This window comes from Diadema antillarum, unplaced genomic scaffold, assembly GCF_040938485.1.
Source record: "Diadema antillarum isolate AM-2024a unplaced genomic scaffold, OU_Dant_1.0 seq00000682_RagTag, whole genome shotgun sequence".
NCBI classification, from domain to species: domain Eukaryota; kingdom Metazoa; phylum Echinodermata; class Echinoidea; order Diadematoida; family Diadematidae; genus Diadema; species Diadema antillarum.
Window position 1 is genome coordinate 1,139,244 of NW_027271587.1, and position 16,514 is coordinate 1,155,757.

The 16,514-nt window shown below is 37.6% G+C and overlaps 1 protein-coding gene across 1 annotated transcript in view; it reads left to right on the forward strand.

Moving 5' to 3' along the window:
• Positions 1-13: 13 nt before the first annotated feature.
• Positions 14-16,514, forward strand: part of LOC139737110 (connector enhancer of kinase suppressor of ras 2-like) — a 114,018-nt gene continuing 97,517 nt past the window's right edge. Inside the window, exon 1 of the mRNA XM_071647789.1 lies at positions 14-169. Coding sequence (XP_071503890.1) covers positions 109-169 — 61 coding nt within the window. The 5' untranslated portion in view covers positions 14-108. The remainder of the gene's footprint in view (positions 170-16,514) is intronic.

A 16,514-nucleotide genomic window follows, 5' to 3' on the forward strand; every position in this document is an offset into this window, starting at 1 on the left:
TTCCGATCCAGACGTGACGCCGTGTAGAGGAAGAAGGAACTGATTATATGGGAAAGTGGCCCTGTGGTAACTCTTCTCCCTTTGGGCTGTATTCAAGGATTCGGAGATATGGAAGGCTTCATTAATATACCTCTCTGGTCAGCGAAAGATGTAGCAGACTGGATGAAAGGTGAGCAGGAAGACGTTTGTTGTACACTGTCATGAGAGAAAAGTTTCTCTGTTGGTGTCTGCTCCAGGCATAGAATTCCCCTCGATCGGTCAGTCAGTCGCGGCATCACTGTGGTGGCCGGGTGGGTGGAGTGTTCGGTCGGCAGAGCTGGGCGAGCGAGGCAAGGTCACGGCGTCAGAATATAGCAGAAATTTTCTGCTATATTTCCTGATGTACTGGTATAGATCGAACTATACCTATAATAAACTCTGCTTTCTGTCAAAACTATGTCCTTTTCAAACTACTCTTTACTGTCCAATTGCTTTTATACCCCCAAAATTACTTGTCTAACTTACGTCTTAGACTTAAAATTTACTCTTTTAGAACATTAGAAGAATAAAGCAAAATTAGTCTAACGTTGGACTTAAAGTCTATTCTAACGTTAACGTTAGAAGGATTGAAATAGATCTATAAAAGATACCAGGGGGAAATTACAGAATAGATCTACTGGTTTTGTAAAAAGATGTCAGACTTCAGCTTCACGAGGCTAATTCGTGCGCGGAGAGGTGAGAGCCTCAGAAAAAAGCACCGAAAATATTTAGTGGGATCAGGCCGCTAGGTGCATCAGCCTTGCACTTAGGGAACCCGCTAGCGCTCATGTTTCGATGGGTCGCTGTGCATCGGTTGATTAAAACTTGATTGTTGTAAAAAAAAACAGACAGAATTTTTTCTTCTTTTCATCATGAATAGTGGACATGTGTGTGTAACAAAAAATCACTGTGCAAAGTTGTGACAATTTATATGTCAGATAAAAAGTGAACAGGGAGCTTCATGAGTCTCTCTCCCCAGGAGCGTCATGAGGCTCTCTGGAGGCCTCGTGAGGCAGAGGAGTGCTCGTACGGGGGAGCAGGCCTCGTGAGCGGGTTTCCCGGACTGATATAAATTAGCATATTTAAGCATAAGATTTAGAGTCTCCATGGAACCTATCCCCAACGACCAGATGTACAGAGTGATCTTTCGGTCAATTTCTCATCCAGATTTTTGGGGAGACTAGGTGATGCGGGAGGTCCTTACTATTTGAGATCTTTGTAGTACAAATTGTACTGATTTTGATCTGATGCCACTGCATAGCGCAAGGCTCTCTCATACTGTAGTTTTGTACCGCATCATATAGGCCCCTAATGATTTTTAAACATGCACAAACTAACCCTAAATATTTTACAACCTAAACTTCTTGCGTCTGAGTCTCCAAAGTCAGGTAGAAGTTGAATATTTACCATAAAGTTTGACTCTTTCTAAATCTACACATTTCAGAGGGACTTTACAGTGCTGCTGCGCTGTATGTGTGTATATGATATGCACATCGTTCCAACCAAACTATTGACTGCTTGAGTACAGTGTGGGCCTGAGAACTTCAGTTCAAATCAAGTGATCAAATTTTTCCATAATGTCTTAAATTGTCTTAAAGTATAGAGAATGAAATGCAAGTGTGTTTACAGTAGGTCGTGAAATGTTTCTGAAGGGTGAATTTATACATGTTTGAATATCATTTGCAGTGCAAAATGGCACTAGCATAGTACTTGTGCAAAAGCAGTGCACAAGTGCTGTAAGTATCCTCGTAACTGCTGTTTGAAACCACTTACAACCATTGTATAGCCATATGCATAGGTATGTATAACTATGTTGTACGAGTGTGTGCAGAGACTTATCAACAGTGCGCTGTCCAAGCCCACATAGCAGCTGGTTTGTAGGATTCTTGGCTTGTGGTACGACATTGAACAATTGTATCCTTATAACACAATGTGCACATAAAATCACAAATTGGTGAATTTGGCCGTCCAAAAGTAGTAATATATTTTTTATCAGCATCTTTAAAAGTGTAAAATAGTAAAAAATTGATGTGGCGCCAAAATTGGATGCGTGCGGGGACAAATATTTAGTTTCTTTTTTTATTTGACCTAATATTGATGAATAAGCTAAGTACTGTATAGTGTACACATAATATATATGCCATATTCCAATTCGCGGTTTATGTTTTCGCAAATTTTGTGAGTCAGGTGCTACAATGTGTATGCGCGAATTCGAAAATATCAACTCTGTTCCCGACATTAATGTGACGTGCATGCACTGCATTTGTCCGTTCTTTACTGCACTGATAGGTTTGGTAAATGGTCTATAAATGGCATTATTCTGATGTATGGTGTGGATCTGAACTGATTGTACCGGTACTCATATTTCAATAATGAGTATCATGGTCTGTCTTGGCTGTAGTAAAAATAGATAATTCTGTCAGTTTGTCAAACAAACAACATAAAGGGATGCATAATTTTCTCCATAAACCCCTTGAGAGATGAACTCTCCTAAAAGTTGCCAATACAGGTAGGTTCAAGTGATTGATTCACTGAATATTATGCTTCATGTTTTTGTAGAGCTGTAAAATTGCTACAAACTTAATTTTCAAATACAATGTATATCTCCAATATACAGTAGGTATTGATCTGGCATGTTAAAGCATAATATACAAAATATGCATTCATGAAATATATCTGTACGGAAGGGTAGAAGAAACAACTTTACTCAGCACTTCTTTATAGTGTTATGTGTGAGCATGGGTTTACAGTAGATGTTCAGTATGTTTGCTCAATCATACCACCTTTCTACCAAAATCCTAAGTTAATATTACTTTCTTCAAACATGTACCAGAATACTAATGTGTGCACATACAAGGGTTTTGCCTGTCAGTCATAGTTTATCGTGCAGAGATTTTTCTTGAGCAGCTGTTACAGTGGTCGCACTACAAGCAATTGCAAATTTTGTATTATGGTGCTGCCCTTAACAATATTCTGTTGAATTTAGCCAAGGAAATAAATGAGGAATCTGTGAAATTTTCAGTCTACCATACATTTAAATTTTCCACAACCTCATTTATAGTTAACTTTTCAAATATAAGGGTGTTTGTATGCTTTTTGATAAAAAAAGGACACACATTACAGAACAGTGTACGGAACATGTACTCCTAGACAGTGCACTTGTGAAAAATGTTCCATAAAAGACAGTTATTGGGTATCAATATTATGTGATAAAAGAAATTCTTCATGTAAGGTAAAGACTTGGAGAAAAGAGAGCATGCTTTAGCATGCTCATATAGAAAGTTCATTCCATATTTGAAGTTTTTATTTTCTGATTGTTCAGTTATTTACAACATGCAAATTGCAATGTATGTGTATGTAAAGAAAGCAGTGAATCTCTGGCCATACCTTGCTAAACATATATTCTAACCAGACAGATATTGATTCAAGTGTAAAAATAGAGATACAGTGTAGAGAAATGAGATGGCCACAAAGCTTCAGTGCTAATTGAAAATATGATGTGTGTGAAATACACTAATTGATGTGACTTCCACTGTGAGTCAGTTACAGGGATTTGCAGGAGAGAAAGTCATTTTGCTCAATAATCGAGCACAAAGGATGCTCCCGTAATGAAGATTTTCCTTTTGGCAAGGCTTGCATGGATTACTTCCAGCAGCCTGTCTCAAAGTCTGCCTACAATGGGTCCACGTGGACCCCGTCAGTATTCCTGCTTAACAGGCCCTGCTGAGTTTTGCAGCCATTGCTACAGTGATCTGTTGGCCTTTGATCAGGCAGCTACATCATATACTGGCAGTTTGAGGGTAATAAATGCCAATGAGGCATATGTATCAAGTTTCTTTCGAATATGCAATCTCAGTTGCGATACAGGTAGGTGCATGCATAGTTCAAAGTGTATCATGTTAAATGTTTCGAATTTCCTGCAAACCAACCTTTTCCTCTGGTCTACCACTACCAGTTTAGCATCAGATTTTTCTGAATCTATAATCTATTTGATAACAAAATAATGAAGCTTCTTGCATGTATAATATTTTCTGTATGTCATGTAAGTGAACATACAATCCAGACATTACATACAAATTGTACATATAGTACATGAAGCAATTGGAATTTATGCATTTACCCATGGCAATATGATATACCGGGTAGTGTTTTTCATAGCAAACAGGCTCAGTAAGGTGTGTGAATGTTTGTGTGTGTATTTATGGGAGTTTAAAAAAAAAATAACACTAATTTAGGTTACTTAATTTAGTTTAGAATGATGTGACCTATAAAAATTTGTGTAGAATGCATTGCTTGATTGAATATCTTGGGTGCTCAAATAATTGTTAATTTTGACAGGATAGACAGTTCATATACATTGTAAGGACATTCACATAGGACTGATGATAGAGAGAACGAGAGTGAAGGGGGGGGGGGGGAGGTGGAGAGAGGGAGGGAGGGATGGAGAGAAAGAGAAACAAAAACAAAATTGATTGCAGTGGAAGACTGGCCTCAAAATATGTTTAATCACTATTATCTATTCAGCAGACTTGTTCCATCATGGAGAAAATAATCTGCAGACTAGTTCAGACACTTATCAGGGATATACACATTCCTTATCTGATGGAGCTATCAAGCATCATGCTAATATTGCTAAGCTGTTTGAAGGAAGGACCCAAGTCCAAATTTGGTAATTTCAAGTAAATGGTTGTAGCACCATCCAGCAGTACAATTTGCACACTAGGCGTGTCTTCATCAGCCCGAAGTTCAAACTAACGGGACATTTTGCGGTCTTAGAAAATAGCCCGATACAGCGAATATGCGTCTTCATCAGCTCGAACAGCCTGCTTCGGGAAATTAGTCCGAAAATTGACGCATGCGCACTTTGCAATATTACTCTGCCTGGCTCGCGGTTCGAAAGTGGATTTCCCCGCTCAAAATCTCCTGTATCACCGTATGTACGATTCTACAACCAGGGAGGTGAGCAGTACAGCAAATTTTCTCCAAAGGGATATTAATAACGCTGCTCTTTCTTCCGTCCAGTGAGGCATCTTATATGAAATTAACGAATTGCAATGTTTAAACAAATCCAAAATGCACACAATCTGCGAGAATCTTCAGCTATTAGGTAGAGTGGACCAGAAGAAGAAGTTTACAAAAGAATAGCTAGCATGCACGGCACTGAGTTTTAATAGGGAGGTGAGAGAAATCACCTCCCTGGTTTTAAAGATGACAACAACAGTAGGCCTATAGTACACACATGTGATCCTTGAATACACCGTGCGTGTAATGTACTAGCTGCTTGTACATGCGCTTTCCATTGCCAGCTGGCTAACCAGAAGCGTGGAGGGATCGAGAAAATTTCGGGCTGATGGAGACGCACCCAAGATAGCGCGCTATTTCACGAATTAGCGCTCTAGTTGACGAACTAGACCAAGATTTTGGGGGAAATTTTCCCGATCAAATAGCGCGCTATCTGCGTCTTCACTACACAGATAGCGCGCTATTTTGACATCGGACTAGTTTGGTAACCGCAAGATAGCGCGCTATTTTGAAACTTCGGGCTGATGAAGACACGCCTAATGAATGTACTTACACTGTATATCAGTGAGACAAATTATTGTGAACACCTTGTCAGCATTATCTTTGCCAAACAAAGTTTGAAGGGTATACAGGTACCAGTATCTAGAAATTAGTGTGTGGTCAGGCAGGCAGGTAGGTGGTCGGACGGGCAGTTGGTCTGTTGCAATATAAGTTGCTGAACAAACTTCTCCAGTTTTCTGATAATTCGAAAGAAAATTAGCACACTTGAGGTAAAGTTGTGAATGGCACATTTTTCAACAGGAATTGAATGTGTTTCCATGGTGATAGCAGATTATGGCACCAAAGTCATGTACGGTAAAAGGCTTGTGGATCAAACTGCTGTATGCCAATCATTTTGCGAGGTTTTTGTTTTCACAAAGTTTGTGGGAGTCAGGTGCTATTTGCAAATTGAACAACATGTGAAATTGTTTACTCTGATCCCAACATGAAGGTGATGTGCACGCATACATTGTGCATTTCTCTGTTTTACTGTACTCTGCGTATGATTGCAAATCCAGTCACCCGTACACTGTACTGGGCGAAATTGTTGGGAAGTCCTGATTTGTGAAAAATTAGACTCATTGAATATATGGCGTACTATTTTATTACACCTACATGTATTTACAAGAAAATTGGTACATGTGAAAAACTTGATGTTACATGTAAGTCATGCAAGACACATTTTATGAGAGTAGCAGAAAGTATGTTGCCATGGTAACAAAGGAGAACTGTTACTATTTTCCAGCTGGCCTGTGTAAATTCACAGATATAGATTTCCTACAGCATACATGCTGACAAGACGGTGTATGATGGTAAGTTACACTTGTACCTAGTACAGCTGTAAATGAGATCCATTGTGATTTGAGTCAAATGTGACATAATGTCATCTGTGACTTTTGTTTCCTTAAGTCTCTTTCGTTCTCCCATCAGCTGTGTTAAGTTTTGCCAATCCACAATTCATCATCAAACCATATGTTGGCAGGTTATCATTATACATTTATGTCTATATTGTACAGGGTACCCATTATTTAGAACTTATGTTGTAATTTTAATCTGCCTATCATTCTTGGCAGTGTACCAATACAGAAGTGGTAGGCAGGGTTATTAATCACTCTCAGATGTATAAATATATTTAAATGTCAACTAATGTGTGGTCAATGTGAATACCATGGTACATGATTTTTTTATTTTATTTCATTTATTTATTTTTTTTTTGCATAGAGTTTCTAGTCTTCAAACCCAAAATGAAATTCTTTTCTCCCCAAATATTGTCTAATTATTGCTTGTTTATTAAAATAAAGAAGTAATACTTGTATTTAGTCTGTATTTACTCCAGTCATTTTCAGTAAAAATTGTATTTTTAGTTGCACACGTGTACATACTACTGTATCTTATTGTATGTGATACTGCAAACTTTGACTGACGGTACGTACAATGTACATTAGACATTGGTAGTTAAAGAGAGAATAAAAGCAGGACGTAGAAAGAGGACTCTCATGACCATCTTACTTCCTTTCTGCTGTAATGTAGTTTGTGAATCTGATTATTTTAATCATCATTTTGAAGTAGTTTTGTCTGAGAGAAAAATCACATGATACAACTGTGATATGTGGGCAAAAACATGTTATGAGTGCTTTTACAGCACACACATGTTTATCTAGCAGTTGATATTACAGGTGGTGTTTGATAGAGTTACAGGTGTATGTGTACATTGCTGTAAAGATGTGTTTTGCACATGTACAGCATTGTGACTCTTTGAACGTGACGAGCATATTGTTCTATAAAGAGTATTGGTGTATTCAAAGTCAGCATGTTGAGAGTATTTGCTCAGGTGTTGCATAGTTCAAATCAAAATTATTGATCTGAATCCAGGGATGTGCTTGCCACCAGCTTTACACAAACTTTAATAAATTCAGTACGGTAATTGCACATTGTATAGATCTGTTGAATTGGTATATCAGTATTTTCTCGCAAAAATGGGTCAATTCACACACTTTATTTGAGTGTCCATTGAAGCTGTGTAAATTTGAGGGGATAGGAATAGGATGAAAAAGTAGAGGTGTGTTTGAAGGTTGTTATCAATGAATTGAAAGCTGTACCAAAATATGTATGGTACAATTCATGAAGATGCAGTAGTGTGTGAAATCTGGATGTTGTGTAGAGTAATGTTAGCCCAACCTGACTTTTAAAAGTAATATTCACAATTCTTTACTTTGCTCAATGCAGGTAAATACATGTATTTCTTCCCCTGTAGAAGAGTGCAGTGATTAGTTCATTTACAAATGTTTTTGCACAACATTTATGTCTTTTCTATCAACACTTCAATCATTTTAATAGTGCAAAGGGCGAGTAATGTAAATGCATGAAGTTCAGTGTGCATAAGATGCACAAGTTCGGTCTTTCACAAACATGCTTTGGCTATGTCAATCTGTCAATGTACATAGTTCTGCTATCTCCAGCGGGCTGCAACCTTTGAAAATAGTGTGGAATACTGCAAACTTAGTTAACAGTGTTTACACAAAAAACAATCTTTGTGAATTATGTTTAATACGATCAGCCATATGTACACTGTTGTTGCAATCGATTAAAAAAATAATTCTGCTTGAGATTATTAGTGAAAAAAAAAATGATATAGAACATTACATGATGTACCATTTTTATGGACTCCACAGCATTGCACACACTTTCCCAAGTTCTTGGCACAGAAAAGTTGAGATTTGATAAATTGCACAGTATCCTATTTCACAGTCCCCCCCCCCCCCGACATATAGGCCTACAGTTGTATGTGCAGTACTAGTTGGTAGTGGGCTAAGTAGAAAATTTTCCACAAATAAGTTGTATCATGTAATTCAGTGAATGCATATTAGTTGTATGCAGTATTAGAGTTTGAGAAAAATTGGACAATCTGTTCAAAAGTTCAGAAATTCTAAGGTTACATGTATTGTTATTTATTCATGTGCTATCAATGCTGGGTTTATAAGAAGACAACAGTTTGAGATGTCATGCGCAGAGGGCACCAATTTGTAGAACATTTATGTAGATCTATACACGTAGTTTGCCACATTTACTTTTTGTGGCATAGTGACAAAGTACTTTACCCTACTACCTCTTTCAGAATACAGGGGATTGATGTCACTTTTACAAGTTTAAAGTATGATTTATGTTCATGAAAAAATGGAATTTTTGTAGATTTCTATTGATAATTTTTTTTAATGTGGTTGCTGTACTGTGTTTGACGTCATGAATGGTTGTAGTCTCCTTATAAATCCAATGATGACAACATCTGTTGAATGGATTGATCATCAGATTGTCCTTTTACTTCAGTAATATACATCGTACTACTAATAACTCTACATTGACTGAATCCACATACATGTACAGAAGTAAATTCCCCTTGCATGAGAGCAACTATAGAGCACAGCTTGTACACTGTACAGCGAACTTCCTCCTTTTTTTGTATTGTATAAATGCAAACTGAAATGGCCATTCAAGAACTGTGTTGATCATTGCATCTAGTCTAAAATAATTTGTTTATCATTAACCAATGGGTCTACACATAGTATATGTATGTAACATACTAATAGTACTATTTGGGCACTTCCAAGGTAAAAGCCCCCATTTCAGGGATGTCGGGTTATTTTCTATTTCTAATGTGCATTACCCCCAATACAATATGATCTTTGAAAACACTTTAATGAGAGATAACTTGGCCCCAAAATTGCTTCACACAAGCGAAATGTTGGAATTTATGCCAAAATGAAAATTTTGGGGTGAACGTACATTTTACGCTGGACTGACATCTTTGTACTGTGGAACATACAAATGGCAAATAATAAATGATCATTGTAAATTTGTTGTATTGCAATTGAATGGCTTTATATTGAATAGAAAAGATAACAACCCTCAAAATGTATTGAACACTGTGTTTTATACCATTTGTAGACTTAGTGGTGAATGTACGTTACATGGACTGACAAAAATGTGACAGTGGTGAATGTACGTTGTGAACGTGGACTTACAAAAATGTGACAGTTTTGTCAGTCCATGTAATGTATGTTTACCACTAAGTGTAGAAATGGGATAAAACACAGTGTTCAATAGAATCTAAGGGCTGTTATTATATTTTCTATTCAGTATTGTATAAAGCCATTCAGTTGCAAAACAACAAATTTTCAATGAACATTTATTTGACCTTCACATGTTAGTTCATGGTATGTCAGTCCAGCGTAACGTACGTTCACACCAAAAATTTCATTTTGGCATAAATTCTAAAATTGCTTGTTTGAAGCATTTTTGGGGCAAAGTTATCTCTCATTAAAGTGTTCTCAAAGATCATATTGTATTGGGGGGTAATGCACATTAGAAACAAAAAATAACCTGACATCCCTGAAATGGGGGCTTTTACCTTGGAAATGCCCACTTAGAGTTAGGGTATGGCAGATCAATGAATAATATTAGTTCCAAAAGCAGCTTCAAACTTTGCAAAATGATGTACAGTAGTCTTTGTTGAAATATGTTAAATTGGTATTTTTTATATCAGGCTTATGGAGAAAAGCTGTATGTAAAAATGCAATGAGATGCAGATCACTGAGGGATAACCAATTCAAAGGTGGACTATTTGCTAACCTACAGCTGTTAGACAGAGGTTTAGGCATACGTTACCTCTATGGGAATTTGCAATTGGGTATTTTCAGATACAAGTGTGTATGTACCTTGTTCTTTGTGAAATGCATGAACTGCTGGAAAATTATCTCTAGCAACTGTCACGCTTTTGCTTATAGAGGGTAGCATGACTTCCTTTCTCAAGTACCGTAGGCCATGATTTACAACAGAGGTGATTGCAGACAATATTGTTAGACATACAATTTATATGCCAACAAATTAGGAGGTAATGCGTATGTATCCTGTTCAGTAGGTCACTTGACAAGGCTTGCATGTGTGCATTCATTTCAAAGTGCTCATTTATCAAGAGTTAAGTCTTCAGAGCTCGCTGATATATTGTGGTTACAGATGTGCTGTTAAGTACTTTGATCCTTTTTTTTGGGGGGGGGGGGAGAGGGATGGAGGGTATTTCTCATCATAATGCCATCCAAAATTTTACCATGATAAATTGTAAACTTGGCATCAAGGCATTAAGGTAACTTCAGCATGGAAAAAGAGTTATAAATCAGCATCAACTACAAGTCTGTATGCAATAACACAAAACAAAGCAAAACCTCTTGAAATTTCATTCAACTTTATCAGTCTTTGTCCAACAGTAATTGATAATAGTTTTTAGATTTGACTCTACACTCACTGTACTTTGTCATCAACTTTCTCTTCTGTTCACACTTCATCAGAATACTTAAAACGTTGATTTTGCCTCAAAATGTCCTGGCATTTTCTGCATGAACTGTGCTTGTACAATGACTCATTTGGTCTGTTCCCAGCTTGCTGTGTTCCCAGCTTGCTGTGTTCCCAGCTTGCTGTGTGAATTTTCAGGCTTTGAGGAACTCTCAAACAAGGCATGAGAAAGAATGAATGGTTCACATGCTCCTAAGATAAGACTAGTCCATGTGAAGTATTTGATGTCATGGCACAGGACCTCACAAGATTTCAGGCTGTTGAATTCTATTGTCTGTAATGAATTAGTAGCATACACTTTTGCAAGGTATTTTATTTATTTATTATTATTATTTTTTTTTTTTTTTGGTAATTTGCTCACATTTGTTCGTCCACATTGGAATCTGTAATAATATTTGCTCAACATTTGAAATCTCAAAGTGTTTACTGAAACGTCAGTGTCCCCTTCCTGTTCAGTTTGTTGAGGAGACATTGAAGGAATAAAGCAAGATGCTATTTTGATGGAAATGAACTGTATTCATGTATTTCTTCACTCAATATTTCCGTGGCAAGGTTATCTAGCCTGTTGCTTCTGTGTGAAACTGACTGAAATTCTGGTTATAGCTAGGCCTACTCTGTAACCATGTGTTCTGCTTGGATTAGCAATTCAGGGTCAGACTTGATTGAAATGAATTTGTTTGTGATCAAGCATGGCTAGATAGTCCATCAGACTTCCTCTACCCTCTGTATGTTGAGTAATGTGGTGGTCCTTCTCTGCCATCCTCTTCCCTCATACATTGTAGGACACTGACAGAGCTAGACATCAGAGCAGAGAACTGTAAAAAGTTGATTGTTAGTCCCATAACAATCATACTTTGAAACATTGAGACATTAGAAACATTAATTCACATTGCAACAAAACTGCTATGAAGTTAAAAGTATTGGTACGCATAGCTTTGTGGGCATTTGCTCAGCAGTCTGATGCATGCAACTGCAGCTTTGATGCCTGATCAGGTAGCGGCACATCTTGTGTGTGGTAGCATGGAGCAAGTGTAGGTCACATGACATAATTTCCATTTATTCTGCAGTCAGTGTTCTCATTTAATAATGTCACAGCAAACTTGATAGGAAGCGGAAAATCATGCTCTTGTCTGCAATTTTTTTGGCAAAATTTCTATTGGTTTTTTGGCACAGTTGCCTAGCAACTGTTTTTCCAAAGTCATGATTTTTCCTGGCAGTTTAAATGGCCCTACACAGTGACCATCTCTACAGTTTCACAGTCCTACTATCCTGACTTTGATGTATGGAACTTTGCGTTTGATTCTCTATACAATCATTCATTTTCAACAGCATTGAAAGTGAAAGCAGACTGGTTGTGGCTGAAAGGGCAGGATTGATCACATGTTGTATTTGTTATGAAAAAAAAAGACGTTAAGGAGACGTCGTTCAAGTAGCTTCATCGAAAGTGCCTCATCACAACTATTTGGCATCATCTACAATTTTTTTCAATGAAATGCTATCCACATTATATGACCTGACCATAAAACATGCAGGCTACAAGGGTGTAAATGTCTATTGTGTCCTCATGTAGCCATTCAATGAATGAAAGAAGCATTTTCATTGTGCATGTACTTGTTTGACAGAGCTTTGCTGGCATGGTGAACACAAAACATTTCAATACATGAAAACAGCATAGTGTTTGTGATTGATGATGTAGTTTTTATATATAGGCTGAATCATAAAGATTGCTTCGTTTTTTGAGATTTGCTGTATAGGACTTTCACAACAAATTTTTTGATACATATCAAGAAAATACAATATGCTGTCTAACTGATTCCTTTCTACTATAGATTCCTGCTAGACATTTTCACAAGTAAAATGTCATTTGACTTGGATGATAGTGACTTGGATGATATGAAAACACTAGAATGATATTTCAAAGATTTGAGAGTTCTTTAAATGGGAAATTCTTCATCATTTAAAAGTTCACCTTGACAAGAAAACTGAATCAAACAAACAGAACAGTAAAGTTCTTTTACAATACATAACATAAAGTCCCATGCATACAACTTTGTGTAATGTATAGTATTGACCGATTCTGTGACGCGCTATGTGTATTTTTGGCATGGGCAGCGCCCCACCCCTCTCCCTACATTAGCACGCGCGCAGAATGAAAAACTGCTTTAATAGCCAATGGGCGTCTCGTACTGAGTGCGCGAATGCTTGCTAGTGCGCGAACCTTTGTTACAAGTGCGTGATAAACATGTTGCCCGGGGGTGGGGGAGAGCAGGGGGGGTTGGCTGATACACACCGATACACCCACTATGGCTGCCCCCTGTGCCGTAAAATGTCTGCTGCCCTCAACTAACCCGAATCGGTCAATACAGATTAGTAACTTTCTGACCTTTATCCATTTAGACATTAAATAACTCACGAGTCACCTGAAGAAGTGGGGACAGCTGTATTTGAATTGACATGAGAAAGAATGATTATATTTGTCATGTTGTCAAATGTTGTATTCATATTCAAGAGTATACAGTGATGCACTGATGTAAATTTTGCTCTAGTGTACAGTATCTTTCTGCTAGCAGGAGTATCTATTGTAAAGAGTCAAAACAGACAAGCAAATAGTATAGATATTAGTGCAGCTGAGTTCCAGAGATCAAATACTGTAAAAGTGGATATTTTCACGCGAATAATTTTTCGCACTTGGCGGGGTTAGAAGAGTTTTGTGTGTTTTTAATTCCGTGGAATCAAGACTTCAACTACTGGAACATACAGCAAGCAAAAATATTTGCGTGCTTTTACTTTCGCGCTAGTTTCGGGTTGCGCGAAATGCGCGAAAATTTCCACTTTTACAGTACAGTGTAGGTTCCCACACTGTGTTGGTTATACTAGTACATGCAATATTCACAATATGAAAATGGAACATCAATAGACAAACTACAGATACACTGTAGAAGCATTACAGCCTCCTTTTCGCTCTGAATTATATGATTAAGAATATACAGCGAATTGGTTAAGTCAAAGGTTATGAGGGATTGAAATTGACAGAATTGCGAAAATTTTGACTATCAAAATGAAAGAAGATAGTTCTTTATACATATCTATTAATGGTAATACATGTAGTATTCAATGTAAATGAATAAAGTTATGATAGTGAGAATCACCTTAAATAGTAATAGTAATATTAAGAACAAGACAAAGTGCAAAGTGTAGGAGGAGGAGAAAGAGGAATACAATGTACTGTAAAAGTGGAAATTTTCGTGGTGTTGAGATTTTTGCTTGTTTCGCGCAACCAGAAACTAGCGCGAAAATAAAAGCACACAAATATTTTTGCTTGCCATATGCTCCTGTGCGTGATGTCTTGATTCCGCGGATTTAAAAACACGCGAAACTCTTCTCACCCAGCCTAGCGTGAAAAATTAGTCTCGCGAATATATACACTTTTACAGTCATTGTTCTTTTGTTGCCCTATGGCATTAAAAGTGGAATGGGATAGTACCCACATTCTGCCATCTACCTTTTAAGCCAGTGAATATTTCCTTCATGTGTAAATTATGCACATTGTGTATAATTGTTCATTGTGCCGATGTTATTTTGTGATCATTATTAGTCATTGCATATTTTATTAATTCCAAAACTTCCCTTCTACCTAATGCTTCAGGCAAAGTTGGGATACTTTCATTTGTAAAAGTCAAGTCAGAAAGGTTATGATGACATTGCAGTACATCTGTCACATTTTAATCTATCACCCAAATATGATCTATTTATCAAAAATAAAAAGCCCACTCACATTGTTATGAAGGCACAAATTAAGATTTAAATTTCCATATGAAAAATTATGACTTTGTTGTCAGAATCAAATGAAAAAGTATATCATATGATAGGGCAAGTTTGATGGTTACAAATACATTATTGATGAATTATTTTCATAATGTATCAGTGAGGTCCACGAGGGGTTTTAGCATGTCGCTGCGACATGCTAAAATTTTTGCGCGACATCCTTCAAAACTTGCGACATTCTAAGCGCCATGCCAATAAAACTGCGACATGCTAAAAGTAACTAACTCGCAAATGACTTACGAGAGTGCTCCTTGTTGAAAGGAGCAGCAGTTTACAAGCGCCAAAAGTTTATCCACAGTCACCGCACCGATCACAACACAACGCGGCTCAACAACAAGCTATCAGTACAACAGTCTCGCACAACACCACATCACACACTTGCTCACTATCTCCCTCACCTCCCTGCTCACATGTGTATGCTATGGGATTGCGCTCTGATTCGGGATCCACACACACAGCAATTTGTGTGAAGTAACACCTATGCAGCGGCACAGACAGCCGCCTGTATGCATGTGAGAGGGAGAGAGAGGACGGAAAGAGAGGGTCGGAGGCCGAGGGAGGCTGAGGAAGGCTGACACGTGCTCGCTTGTTGTCACGCTTGTTGTCGGGTTACGCAAAAACAAACGATATGAAATGCATGCCCCCCCTTCGCCAAAGGTTGTATTTTATATATATATATATTTTTTTTTTTGCTGCTTTGGTTTGTCTGTTCGTTTGTCTGCCTGTCTGTCTCTCTATTCGCAAAATAGGTCAAAAGTTGGGAACAGATTAGGATGAAATTTCAGGAACGGTTGGTTGGTAAAATGGCGCAAGGAACAGATGATTAAATTTTGGTAGTGAGAAGGATTTATGATACCACTGGAATTCAACGTCAGGATATCCAGGATTTTTTCTTAGACTTTGTTTCGTATATTTGAAAGGATTCGTATCAATTCTATAGGAAGCTTGCCATCGGCAATAGCAATTACGCAAAATTAGATGCGTTCAAAGCATTGCCGCAGAGAGAAAATTACCTCCATCTTTCGTTAAAAAAAAATCAAAAACAAAAACGAACGATGGAGTAAGCAAATGCAAATTGTTTAATCTTTTTTTTTTGGTAGATTCAGCGGGTTAGTTTTTCTCTAAAAAGCCATGCGTTCCATTTGAACCTTTAGTAAGTTAGATTTTACTCGAGCGCCGAAGTTGAATTTATCCCAAGGATCTCGTCGCAATACCGAGTTTCCAATGTGTATTCATTTTCGCGTAGCTTTCGGTGCTGCAAAATTTTGCTAGGGCCTAAGTTTACTACTAAACTAATTTCTGTCGTTTCTCGCACCTTGTTTGGTACTATTTCTTCCCTTTTATATCACTTTATCCGTTCCCTTTATACTTTGAAGTAATTAAACGTAATTCCGTGTCTCGCACTGTTATTTTTGTAACGGCGATTTCTCCGCTTCGCTGCAATACTTTTTCGAATCGAAGCGACGGAGCTCGGAGTTTGATCCCAGCAGCCGCTTCGATGTGCTGTTTGTTGTATTTTCTAAATAAAAATGTTTGTGTTGTTGGGAGGTGTTGATACTTTGTATTTGTTATTTATTTTCCTAGGTATTTATCTCGAGGGATTAGGGCCTATGCGTGTTTCTTAATGTTGATAGGAAAAGGCTAAAATGATCTTGAGTGATGTCTGATGGTGATGATGATAACTATGCTGGTGACTGGTGTAAAAAGACGGATTCCTGTGAATGCTGAGCGTACGTGACGTTTGTTTATTTCCCTTTCCCTCTTAC